At 39.7% G+C, this 14,070-nt stretch overlaps 1 protein-coding gene across 2 annotated transcripts; it reads left to right on the forward strand.

Moving 5' to 3' along the window:
* The first annotated feature begins 3,453 nt into the window (after positions 1–3,453).
* On the forward strand, positions 3,454–13,523 carry LOC124413247 (probable E3 ubiquitin-protein ligase IRF2BPL). Of its 2 annotated transcripts, none has more exons than XM_046893705.1 (5): positions 3,454–4,537; positions 8,881–9,038; positions 9,989–10,175; positions 10,451–10,698; positions 10,896–13,523. In XM_046893705.1, the coding sequence occupies exons 1-5, from the start codon at positions 3,790–3,792 to the stop codon at positions 11,034–11,036; spliced, it is 1,482 nt and encodes a 493-aa protein (XP_046749661.1). In that variant the 5' UTR covers positions 3,454–3,789; the 3' UTR covers positions 11,037–13,523. The 2 variants fall into 2 exon arrangements, with proteins under 2 accessions (XP_046749661.1, XP_046749663.1); XM_046893707.1 differs by having other exon boundaries at positions 10,523–10,698.
* Positions 13,524–14,070: the final 547 nt, after the last annotated feature.

A 14,070-nucleotide genomic window follows, 5' to 3' on the forward strand; every position in this document is an offset into this window, starting at 1 on the left:
AAAAGATAAAAACAAAAAACAAAAAACAAAAAAAGACGAAAAGTCAAACGGCAACCATTTGCAGAAACAGGTTTTCATTCACATCAGGACCAACCTGCGTGTGGAATCTTTTGATCACGTGGATACCAAATTATACGTATATATGTCAAAGATTTCAAGGTCATTCAATTTCAGACCCCGTTGCATGGCAAATAAAATAATATATAACACCCGTACGATATGTATAATACATATGTATATTATATACGCATGTGCACATTCGTATCGCGTGTGTAAATATATACGTGAAATAAAAATTATCTGTAATAGGCGTTCAGGTATATGCATATACCTATGTATACGTATGTATATGCACAGGTGTTACTAGTATGTCACCTATATATCAACATGAAAGTTCGTAAAATACATAACAGATATCTACGGACGTGGGTTTAATTTGGTCCTCATACGATATCGTCGCCATTCGTTTTGGCAGTCACGCGCGAGATAAGGTCGGAAGAAATTCGTCAGAAGAAAACGCACGTGATTAGCGATGAGCGCTACAAAAACAACACTGACGCTTATTCATAGTTTAATATGTGTTCAATACATGTGGCTGTGCTTTGGTTTGCTTTCGGGTAAAAGTGAAAAAGTACGCAATATATATATGCATGCACATAGCGCAGCCCCGTGCATGCATTACAATCATCTATAGACCTACATGTATGTTACGCTATTCATGGCTGTACGAAAATTGCACAATATATGTATGCATACGGGAAAAACTTTACTACACTTGATAAGTATGGAACGAGTCACGTTACAAGCACGTGCGGACCACGAACAGTTCGAACGTCGAATGATGTCAGAGTGATGTCATCAAAGACGCTAAGATGGCGGATATGGTATACTGATATGCGTGACGCTGAATTTTGTGCTGGTGAAAAAATTCATGCTTAAAACTCTATTCGCAGATTTTCATATTTTACGTACAAGCATGTCTTTAAATGTCTGCTGCAGGTTAATGATTATAAGATGCGATTCACGTAACACGTAAAATAAATCCTTATCGCATGACGATATAAGTACGATAGAAATTGATATAGTATTATGTCTATGATAGATGGTGCAACGATATCGCGCGGAATTGAATGTTTAACGGTGACGCGACGGCACGGGTCCGCTCAAATTACCATAATACGCTATGCTGGCGGACTAGTCGCATGTATTATAATTTGCAGGAAATTGGATTAACGCCCGAGACAAGGAGCCCCTCGTGACATTCGACGCCTCTCACGACGAAATCGTATAAAAAGTCTAAAAGCCGGTCAACGACATCAGACTAGTCGGGTAAATAAGTTGCATAACTCGCCCGAGTGTTCCGCTTGCATTCAATTCGATATTGTATTAACAAGAGCGGCGCAGCGAAAGTCAGGGGACTGTGTGCACTATGTATACGTTACTATCGGACCCGTTATCACCAGCCTCTTATCGCGCTCCGAGAAAAAGCGATAAAATTATTATATACACAGCTCGCTCGCCGTACTTGTAGCGACGGGCAGGGCAGCACGTTACCCACAATTACCGAGGAGTTCACTCTTTTCTGCTGTTCTTCGCTACATTTACAACCACGGAACAGGAAAAAGATAACTGCATCAAAACGGAATTGCAACTACAATACGCGAATGCAATTTAAAAGTAAAAACTTACAAGCGACCCTGAGTTTACGGCGTCAGTTTAGCTATAATGATGGGTAGAATATTAACGGGGATTACCGTTCACCGTTGTTAAATTTATGTCATTTCTAGAATCGCCTGTCTTTTACAAACCATTTAAATTCTGCATCATGGCTTTTACCTAAGATATGGATGTATAATATATACAGTAATTTCGGGTATGAGTTTATTGGTCGGTAATATCGGTAAGATTATAACGGGGTGATCATTACGGTCTTCACAGTAGGGTACATTAATCCTTCGCGGTCACCTAGGGTCGATACGACCCCAGAAACCAATGTATTTCTTATGGTAAGAAAGATAACAGTGACCGCCAAGGGTTAACGGGGTGCCCTGGTCGATTTAGACGTTGAATACATTTCCAAATATCGAAGCTCGCGTATCTCAAACACGAAAAAGGCTGAAAGCCGGATTCGATACAAGATTCTGAACAAAAACACTCCAACATATTTTTATTTGAGGCAGAAATAAAGAAAGTTAAGACCCTTTCCGCTTTTGAGATACGTGGACTGCGAGACTCGGAGATATAGGTATACATCACGTCTAAAACCGACCAGAGCGGGCACCCTCTTAACACTGCATTGTGAGTTAAAGTTGAAACGGTAAAATCTGTGAATTGCAAAAGAAAATTATTCAGCCCGGTGCTAAATACGAAACGAAACGGCAGATACGATCACGTGATTTCACGAGAACCTATAATTGTAGTGAATAGTTATCGTGCCCATACCAATCACAGATCGTCTCAACGAAAATGATCACTGTTTATTTGAAGAAACGAAAGTTCCATTAGCCGTTGAATGCCGCGCCGGGGCCCCCGATTTACACGGAGAACGTGAAATAAGGCCTGCTGTAGGATCGATGAAAATAGTAGAAATGTACCGCGATTCCCCAGTATAGGCGTGTGTTTAACGTGCGTTCATACATGTCGGGTTGCACGAGCAAATCACTGCACGAACGGCGCGACCAGGCATGGCAATGCATGGTATGGAACATGGAACTCTAAACTCCGTTGCGGTATCATAATATTGTGGCGTTTTAAAGAGAGCGTGTATAAAACCACGACGGTATGACCCAAAAACGCAAACGCGTTATCGCCGCGCTGTTTTCTCGAGTGTAAAATGCGGTAGTGTGGTCCGTGGTCCCTCCTCCTCTTCACCTCAGCCATGGCGAATCGCGCGCTCGCCTCGATTCCCGGCTACGTGTCTCCCCCCCTCCTCCCCCTCCACACCGCCTCGGCTCTAGTCTGACGTCTTCTCGGCGCGCATGCGCGCCAATTATGACGTCGTATTTTATGACGCCACAACGCCCGATTGGCGGAGAGAGCTCGTCTGGTGGAGGCGCAGGGGTGTCACCCGTCGCCCGCTTTGCCGCCGCATTCTCCAGCGTTCGTCTCTGCGTACGGTTGCGTACGGCTGCGTCGCGCGTGGCTTTTTCCCTACCGCCCCGAATCGCGACTACTCATTTCGTTTCATACAACCGATTTCGCGTTCGCAATCGCTGAACCGAATTATATCTCTCTCACCTGAGTGAGTGACTTACACGCGCGGTATTCGAGTGGTGATTATTACTGACCGACGTTTAATAATCGGAGGTTTTTTCCCCCGGAGTGATATATTGTACTAACCGTGCCCCTTACTTACCTTAACCGCGTGTGATCGCTATTGATTGGATTGAGAAGCGGCGTAGTTTACGAATCGTCGCTGTTTCATCGTCACCGGGCTGATTATTTAGTACGGTGCTGAGAATTATCTGAGGAGGAGAAAATAAAAGCGAAAATATAAACAAGATAAAGAAGAAGAAAAGTTCTGTGGTGTGTTAAACAATATAAGTACGCGGCGTTTCTTTTTTTAAACTATTATTATCATTATTATTGCGTGTTTGTTTCACTGGGTTTACAATTGTGCGAATTAATTTTCTCAAACTTGGTTGAAAATAATTTTATTATAAATTCTCTACAACATACTTCGGAGGATTCTGTTATACGCGTTGACTCGTGTTAAAGTAAGATGTGCTAGAGGGTGAATTATAATCTCATATTCGAGAACCGAATCAGGCAAGAAAACCGGAAGCAAAGATGATGGGAAAACGTACGCAGTGTTACCTCTGCGATCTTCCCAGAATGCCCTGGGCGATGATAATGGACTTTTCCGAGCCCGTCTGCCGAGGCTGCGTCAACTACGAGGGCGCGGACAGGATAGACTTGGTCCTCGACTCGGCCAAGCAGCTGAAAAAAGCACACGGCTTTCAAGACACGAGACCGTCGGCATCGAAAACTTATAGAACCTCCAGTCATACGGAGCACAACGGAGGCTCGAATCTGGACGTTCTGCCGATACAAAATACGCCTCAGAGTCACTCGAGGCACCATAGCATACCGGGAAGTGGATACTCTCAGATGCACCATAGAAACTCGATAACCGAATTCAACTCGAGTTCGCGACAGCAGCAGCAGCAACAGCAACAACAACAACAGCAGCAGCTATCGAGGCACGAAGATACGCACGATATGACAAACGGGATGCGAAGCAACGTACGAATCACTGCTAACGCACATCTGGCCGCTGTTGCTCACCACGTTAATCTCAGCCATACCCGGGGTATATCGGGGTTGAAACGAGGCATCTCGGCCATCGATGAGGACGAGCATACCTCCGAGAAAAGGTTGTCCCTCGAGGAGCAACATCCGGTTCGGCCACCTTTAACCAGGGGTGACTCTTTGCCCGCCGTCAGTCTGGCCGTTAGCTACGTTCAGGATAGAAACAAGGAAAAGCACCCGGTCAGAGCGCCGAGTTTCGATACAGCTACTACCTTCAAATCGAACGGTAAGTTGAGTCTCCGATTCGCGGAAAGGGGGACGTGTTACTCCTCTCACGACGATCGGATCATTCGCGCGGTTGACGCGCCGAGTTATTGATCATGGAAAAACAACAACTCGCACATTCGCAATCTTGCGATCTCGATTCGAGACAATCGTGTAAACGAAGCTCTTGGAATTTACGATTAATTACCCGCGTTACCTTCCTAGGCGGGCCACGATGCTAGTCAAGATTGTAGGCGCATTTCGATTATATTAGAGAGGGAAAAAAGTCTTCATGTACTCTGATAGATGGGGGAGGAAACAGGTTTTCAAAGAAAGTAGTTTACAACTATTCGAAATTACACGCGAATCCCCGAAAAATCTGTCTTCTCTATTTCTCAGTCCCCACATCACAATCTCATCCACGTTCGTTACTTACTTATTGATCGACTCCGCATAACTTTAACGATGACACGTATGAATTGCCGTATACGAACTACGAGTGCACGTGTTTAGGACGACAAAAAAGCGTTGTACTGACCTGTGACGTCAGATGGCCGTGTGACGTCACGATCACGTATGTTTAGACCAATGAATGAACCTGTTGTTGCTTCATACTTTATGCATATTGAGTTCAGATACCCTGGTTTTCAAATACATACTATGGTTGAAATGAAGTTGAAACTGTAAATTATCGTTGCAATACAAATCGATCACGTTGTCTGTCTGTAACGGTTGCTTTAGCAGAGAAAAATAAGTTATGCACCATGAATTTGAAGGAAATTATGTGTGATACACACAGTGTATCTTTCGTACAAGGTTAATTTGTTTCATCTTTTATTTGCGCTCACATCGTGTATTTTAAACGCTTCACCGAATAAAGATGCAGGATAACCTTGAATCGTAACGGTTGTTTAGTCAGTAAAGACTTTCTACTATGACCTTAACACAGCGTCGAAATATTAATTGCTTTCGCATACTGTCGACGTATACCTACAATGCGTGAACGTGTACAATCGTTGTTACGATGATTATTGTTGCTGTTTTCATCATCATTTTCTACTCCGCGTGCCGTAACGTCTTTCCCAGGTTCCAAGAATTTTCTAGTCGCGGTCATTGCATTGATGGTTTTTTTTTTTTTTTCTTCATTATTAATTAACCTTCAAGTGACTTAGAACGTTGACCCGATACTCTCTGCCGACAACAAGGTATGAATAAGAAATTAAAACAAAGCGGAATGGTATAGTGTGTTTCAGTAAGTGAATTCATCCTCTTGTTTCACCAACATCCGCTAGTTTAATATTCCTTCGAACACTAATCGCCAGTCGCTGCAATTGATAATGAAATTCTTCGTCTCGTATAAAATATTCATTTCAAATCTCCTCAACTTATACATAAATAACCAATTTCTCGGGATGATTTCCTTTGACCCGACCATCATCACCCCGATTGGATGGGAAAAGATAAATGCGCGGCATGATTCTGCTAGTTTCAGAAAACAATTTCATTCGGCAAAGAGCTTCGACGGTCTCGGTTTGTTTAGCTTTCTTTTACCATTTTTATATCCGAGGTTACTATTTCCGCTCTAAGATACGCCCAGCTAGCATACGCTTGTGCCTGTTTAAAAATAGCCAGATGCTGGCAAAGATCGGTCTCTGGAAATAAACGGACGTCATGAAAGGAAACGTTGAATTAAGCAAATAGATTTTCAGGAATTGTGCTGTAATTGCGTGATATCAAAAACTACGATGACGATGATGTTTTCCCAAATATTGAAAAATTCAAACAAAGTACGTAATTTAATTTGTATGCGCGCGAACGATATATTTCTAATTGTACATAAATTTCAGTTGTATAGGTACATAAATCTGCGTACAGTATGTAATCGTTGAGTAATTTATACAAATGGAAAATCGGCCGATTTTCCTTTGTATAAAAATTTCACACTATCTTTCTTGCGACGTGTGAGATTTGCCTAATCGCGATAATCATAGATAAAAGTATGCGAGTGATCTGCAGAGTTATATTTGTATTATATCACCAGCGAAGCGATCCATGTACGCACGGTACATATAATAAATATATATACCATCTCCAGAAGCTCTACGTCATTGAGAGGCGTAGTTAAGGGGAACGAGGGAGAGCATCCGAGATACATCAAGCCAAAGCCGTACGCAAGGAGGCAATTTACTTTCGAAACAAGGCCACTATCGAACGACCACGACGACGACGACGGGTGGTGACTAAGCCTTTGCTGGCGCCCGCTACGCCGCGCCGTCGCTGCCGCCTACAACATCTGTTGCCAGTTACACACATAAACAAGGCAGAGAGAGAGAGAGAGAGAGAGAGAGAGAAAAAGAGAGAGACGCGTACAACGGAGGAACGAAGCGTCGCGCCGACTACCGCCTGTGCGGACGCTTAGCGTCGCAGCCCGATACGAGGGACGAAAGGCGATGGCGCGCGCGCGCGCACGTGTTGTGCAAATACACGTATGTATGTACGCTTCATCGGTAGCCCGCAAGCGAGCCGTCCGGCCTATCCATCCAGCAGCCTAGCATCGATGTAGGTATGTGCACGAGTATTCGAGGATATCCATCAGCAGCCTGTGCAGCGGCGTTACATTGAAATAACCGCGTCACGGAAAAATACCGATCACACGTCTCTGCAGTGGCAGGGCAGGCCGCTGCTTGCGACTTGCCTGCTGACTATCTGTCCGTTGGCTCTGGTCACGCCTAAGATCTGCTCGCGATGAATGCCGCTCTTTTTCTTTCCCTCTATTTTATTTTTGTGCAGGCGCACACATACGTGTACACCTGTCTCTCTCTGGTCTGCCTATCTATCTCTCTGCGTATACCTATCTCGTTTACGCATCGACGTATATCCTGGTACGATCTCTTTTACCAACATCATCATAGTCACTAGGTCTAAACTCTTTTATTTACTATACTTACGTATGTTGTTTATGCGGAAAAAAATTATTCCATGTTGTTTCAGATACATTCCTTATTACTTGCATGTACAGATACACACTATAATATATCGTAACCAATATGTTTCTTCGCGCATGTATGTACGTCAAGCGTTTCAGAGACGTCATTTTTAAAAGGAAATTTAGATACAAGTTTTTTTCCTTTATTTAGTCTCGTTTGACGAAATTTATCAAGATCCACGTTGTTATCCGAGGTCATTAAATGAGCAACGGTTCTTTTAACCCAGAGCTTGTGCCGCTGCCATGTGTAAACATTATTTTAACGTTGCTATAGGTTTGCTGCTATTTCTTACGTCATCACCTTTTAAATTAAATATACTCGGTCATTTTGTTACGTAGCCGCCGCCGTCGTCGTCGTCCCCCACCTCCTTTCATTCGAGTGCAGAAGGGAGGTGAAGATGAGTGACGATGACAAGCATATTACAAAAGCTAACCACAGTCACCGTACGGCAAAGAGGGTTAAGCAACAATGCCACATTTTCCTACCCCAACCGATACGTTCGTTTTCGCAGAATACCGCCGTCTGACGTCGAACAACCGCTTACTTCTATATGCATTTTCAATATCCGTGCCGCGATGATTTTTTTAATGTCGTGTATTATATAGTATTTTTACTATCTTTCTATAACTTGAATGATTAATTACGATGCTTTTTTCATCGTCAGGTTAATTCTTCTGCTATCGAAATTCTATATAAGTTCATGGTTGAGTCGACGATTGTTGATGATGGAGCGGACGTGAGAATTATTTGTTGTAAAAATTCAATATCATGTAAACGGAGGTAGAAAAAGTGATGCTGAGTTGAATATTATAGGGATGGAAAGAAAGAAAGAAAGAAGAAAGAGGGTTGTAACTGGAAATGCGTAAAAAGTAGGCGTACTGCAATGAATAAATCATTGACATTCCTTCAGGTTCGATATGAATGTCGTGACATGCATAATAAATCATGTAAATAGTATAATAGTAAAATAGTAATGAGCACCATTGTGTTCCTAATAGAAAAGGTCTCCTCCCAGACACATTCATCTTTGAATACAAATTCGAGAAAATGAATTTCAAGTCACGAACGATGAATTCAAGGTGCTTGACGTTCCTGCCATGAGGTCTTGCGCTGTGAGGATACCACGCCAAGTTTTCGAATTTTTTCCGACGTAAATAATTTTATACGCGACACAAGTGATTAAAATAAAAATAAATAAATAAATTGGCTAAACATTAGAGTAGGTCAAACTACCTTCAATCAGTCAATTATAATCTATAAGATTGCGAATGTGTGCGGTAATCATTTGGTTGAAACAAATAATTGCTTTTTGTTTATTCAAAAATTTGTTCCCACGAACGAGTTGTATAATTTTTTTATAAAACCTTTTTTATTTCAGGCGCATATGTTGGCGCAACAACAATTCCTCTAGCAGCTGCTAATGTTGCAACAAATGGAGGAGGTGGCTCACCTCTTCGCCCAAGAACAAGTCCTCCGCCTCCTCCTCCTCCTCCTCAGGAAGGAAACGGAGATAATACCCAGACAAACCATCATCAGGTTAGTACGTATTCCATGAGAGTGTAGATTTTTCGTTACTACAGAATATTCCTATTTCTTTTTCGGTTCCAATTTTATTTGAAAAGATTTTTTTTATTTGATTGTGATAGTTGAGTTCGTTAAACAAATAATGATATTTGAATAAAAATCTGTTTTCCTGCCATGAAAAAGAGGGCACCACGGGTTCAGTCAAAAGGGATTTAATAAAGCATCCGTACATTAATCCAAATATTAACACCAAAATCCATAACTGTTTTATGCTGAAAATTTAATCGCGTTCGGACATATTCTGTGGGCAAATTCTGATAGTTTAATTTGCAAAAGCAAAGAATCATCGCGAATAGGTACTTGATAACATCCGAGGTATAAAATAAGTTGAAAATAGCATCCGTTGATCGTTTGTTACACCTTTCATGAAAATGTGTTGGTTTTTAGAGTATGGATAAGATACGCGAGTTTTGTACATACATGTGAGTTAGTCAGTTATCTAAAAATCTTCTTTACGCAACTGGACCTTATCTCTGATTTGATAAGATTTTTGATTGCCAGAGGATTATAGGATTTTTTATACAGATCGTACGCAAGTGGAGTGACGCAAATTGTTATCCTGTAGATTACTTTCTGTGAATTTTATGATTAAATGTTGCAATGGAAATTGTAGAGTGCAAGATAAGCCTGGGAGTTTTCAAGGTATCTGATGTTTTTGCATTACACGCAAACTGAAAATAATATCGCAGGAACTGAGTTTTAATATTTCGAAAATTAGTTTTATAACATTTCTTATGTCTTGCGCATGTGCTAATTGAGGCACAAATAATACCATAAATTGTATTCTAATTACTGTACATACTATTTTACCTCGCAAGAGATAACACTGACACTAAATGTACTCATAACTTACTTTGGAAAGATAGGTCCTGTCACTAATTAATCCGAAATTTTATTTCCAGGGAACAGCAAGTGGCCCATCCCCAATGGCCGCCTTAATGTCCGTCGCTGATAATCTGACATCTCCTGAGCCAGTGCCACAGCCCCCAAATAATCCAAGTCCAACTAGCCGAAGCCCACCAACAACGGCAGCGAATGCTCAACAACGCAGTGCTTCGCGGGGTTCTCAGCACAGTCCAAATAGCTCAGGTTGGTAGCTTTACGATTGGATCTGCAAATTTTTTTATTCAAGTTTTTATAACTATAAGATCAATATTTTCTTGGACCCAATTTCAAAGAGTACAAATCAAATACCAATAACTCAGCAGTATAGAAAGTCATAGTTATTTTATTTTTTTCAAACATATAGTATTCAAATTAGTGAGAAATTTTCTAGTTCCGCTGATAGAGATTGCGTGCAAAAAAGAAATTGAGAAAAAGGCATTAAAGTAAAATTTCAGTAATTATATCTGCCTGCTTTTTAGGGTCATCAGGCAGCAGAAGGTCTAGTGGTTCTAGACATGTATCTTCTACAACAGTAACAACTTCTTCCGAAGGTGCTGTAGCGCAGGCCACGGGAGCTGAACCTGTTTCAACACCAACGCTAAAGTGCACCTTGTGCCAGGAACGCCTGGAGGATACACACTTTGTCCAATGCCCTAGTGTGCAACACCACAAGTTCTGTTTTCCATGCAGCCGTGACAGCATCAAGCGACAAGGCGCCGGAACAGAGGTGAGATTTCGAACCAGAAATATATTTTATTCAGAATCACAAACTGTGATAAATAATTAAATTTTTACGCAAGTGAGAAATTTTAATACCTCAAACAATCTCTGTTATAGAATCACCAGTAAATTATTATAAGTGCTTCGATATACACGTATTTTGCGTATTTAAAAACACTCTAATTGTTCTAATTGTTGTTTCAGGTCTTCTGCCCAAGTGGTGAAAAATGCCCGTTGGCAAACAGCACAGTTCCTTGGGCCTTTATGCAAGGTGAAATAGCGACTATCTTGGGAGAAGACACGGCAGGCTCTGGTCTAAAAGTAAAGAAAGAGCGAGAAACTTAAGGGAGTGTGCTCGCGTTAAGGTCAAGGCTCAAGTTTTCTGCCCCTCATTGGGGTATTTTGGTGGAACCGTGAAGGCTCACCAAAAACACATTTGGGAGAGGTCAATATTGGTTTCAAGAAACCAATTAACTCGAGTCGAAGATGTTGTAGGTGCCAATTGGTTGATTGTAAAATTGTATCGGAGGAGTCACAATGGTAGTTACTAGCTTGGGATTCGACGTAAATATCGCTCGATTACGATTTTTGAGAGTATCGATTGGTTTTGAGCGGAAGTCTTCGATGCATACGTGCTGGCACCGGTTTTGTACATATAACGTAGCAGATGTACAAAGATGCATTTTGTTTTGGGAGTTCATACCGACACACTCTCAATATAATGTTCGTTCATTGGTTGATTCGACTTTGTGCCCTTATTTGGGTTTGTACTTAGGCGTCATTCGCCTTTTTTATTGTTTAATTTCAGGCGTAGATTAGACGTCTTACGCACAGAGATTAAACGGTCTTCATCTTTGTATTTTTAACCATGTACGATGGTGATAAACTTTTTGGGCCTAATCCTTTTGATATATTGTGTATGTCAATGAAATTTGTTTTACGGCCGTTTTAATTTATCAATTGACATTTGTATACTCTTTCTGCTTGGTTTGTTTTCTTACAAAGAGGCAGTAATTTCGAACCCATCGCGCGGGTTCCTTGTACATTATGTATATGTGTACATATAATTATTAAGAATTTTATAATTAATCGAATATTCATCATTACATGTACAAATTTTCTTTATCATTTTTCCGTAAATTATTATTTCGTTACTGCACAAATCACTTTGCCTCACCAAATACGGGGAGGCTCTTCGGAAATGAAGGCGATTCATTTACGGATGTTGCGAAATTGCATTTTATATGTTCCGTTCGGTTTTCAGATAAGATATCCTGTTCAACAATTGTTTCGTCGTATGTAAAAAATAGTAATGAATCGACCGAAATTCAATGGTAGAGCTTTTACTATAATTATTTTTTCTTTTCTTCAAACTTTTTTTTTACGTTTAATGCTAGACTTTAAGTGAGGGCTTTTCGGTTTTTCATTTTCCTGATGAAAAAATACGCCCGAAAAATAGGAACCACACACTCGCTATGTCTGAAGAATAAATAAATAAATAAATAATAAAATTAAAAAATTATAAAAAAAAAAATGAATCACCATTTGTCAGTGTTCAGGGATTTTTTTTCTAAAACGTGTACGTTAAAAAACCTTGACACCTGGCCCTTTTTGTATATATTTGTATAAACGGCAGATTGAAACGATTAGATTTTAAGCGCATGTCATTACTATCGTACTATTAGAAAAGTTATTACAAACTTAATGAAAAGAGAAATGCAACTGATTTGAAGTTTGTGCTTGCTTTTCAGTAATAAAAATGTGGTCGTATTGGTTCGATAGTAAAACGAAATAAAAATGGTAATATTGGATCGCATCATATAAGTAAAGCGTACCAATATTATGAACATTGTAGTAAATAGCTGGGTTAGAGAAACGTTCGTTAATCTCAGTGCTGTATTACATTCATTTACGATTTGATGTTTTCTCTAACTCTCTATCGGTAGTTCCTATGCAATATTAGGGGTACCAGGTGGAAGGTAACAAATCGCAAATAGATCAGAGGTTTGACCTTCACACCTTTCCGAAATTGATTTTTAAATATCATATCTTTGACCTGGTATCTACATGTCTTAACACAGTGTAAAGCTGCAGTCCCAGGAAACATTGTCTTATTAAAGTTAATAATATTACGTCCTAATAATGGGCTTCTGAAGATGTTCTCCTTATGTATTGAATTAATTTATAATATCCAACGTATAAGTACAGAACTATATAATCGCAATATTTTCCTTTCTATACAAATTAACAATCCATTCTTTATCCTTTGATAAATGGAAACCAGAATTTTCAAATCAATATTGTGACGCCAGAAACTAGAGTCGAATATTGTACATTGACATAGAACCTACCTATATAATAATAACGCTGAAGAATAATAAGTAGTTTATTTGTATTAGCTGTAAAACCTGACGTGATTGTATAATATTTAACTGACTCAATTTGCTAAGTATAAAAATATGGAGAGTTCTATATATTATCTTGATATAGTTTATTGATTATTTATTACTTTTTGAAATTCAAATTTTCGAGTTCTTCTTTTATCGTAAACCAATTTTCTAATGTATATTGGTAGTAATTTCGATTCAATTTGATTCGAGACTGTGTGTTGGTACATCTTCTCAAGCCCGGTAAGGCTGTCGCCCTAATTTTTTATGATTCAGTTATTTTCTATAATTACGTATAATCACACAAAAACACGAAACCAAGCGTCAGATAGTAGTGTAGTGAATATACATTTTCTAGTGTACCATACTTTATGGTTCACGTAACACTGTACTGATTATCGTATGTATGAAAGAAGCATAAACAAAATATATGTGTTGATGTGAATGACTGCCGCCTCTTTTATTTCCTATTCGGTTTCCAACAATTTCTACTCTTTCCATCCTTATTCATATTTTAACCGATAAGAATACTCCATCAAGTAAGAACTTCGAAAGTTTTCCACCCACTGTTGTTGTTCGTTTTCTACGTATTTATAATTGAGCGGAATTTATACTCAATACTTGGACTGTTGATGTAAGATTATCACGGATTAAAAATCGGCTAGTGATGATAAAGCTGAAGCTAGCAACCAAACTTTTTAAACTTTTTGGAAATAGAAAAATACAGTTCAGTATAAAAATATCGAAGGTTCAGAGTATTTCTCAAGATTTTAATCTTCGGACTTATCACCTTATATTCGAATGAATATTAGAACGTTTGGCTGCTAATTCTGGCTGCTACGTTCAGTCTCATTTATTGATGATATCCCGATACATTACCGAATTTGATTTTCACCGTAAATGAGAAAAATTTACTAAAAAAAGAATGAAAATAACAAGTGGAAATAACAGTCCTTGGCAATCTTCGAAAATCATTTTTGATTCGAAATTCA

Source organism: Diprion similis, chromosome 12, assembly GCF_021155765.1.
Source record: "Diprion similis isolate iyDipSimi1 chromosome 12, iyDipSimi1.1, whole genome shotgun sequence".
In the NCBI taxonomy this organism is placed as follows: Eukaryota; Metazoa; Arthropoda; class Insecta; order Hymenoptera; family Diprionidae; genus Diprion; species Diprion similis.

Excerpts from the sequence above, each read along its gene's own strand:
- LOC124413247 (XM_046893705.1), top strand. The coding sequence starts at position 3,790 with ATGATGGGAAAACGTACGCAGTGTTACCTCTGCGATCTTCCCAGAATG. Across the intron at positions 4,538-8,880 it reads TACTACCTTCAAATCGAACG|GCGCATATGTTGGCGCAACA; the intron begins GTAAGTTGAGTC and ends TTTTTATTTCAG. Across the intron at positions 10,176-10,450 it reads GCACAGTCCAAATAGCTCAG|GGTCATCAGGCAGCAGAAGG; the intron begins GTTGGTAGCTTT and ends CCTGCTTTTTAG.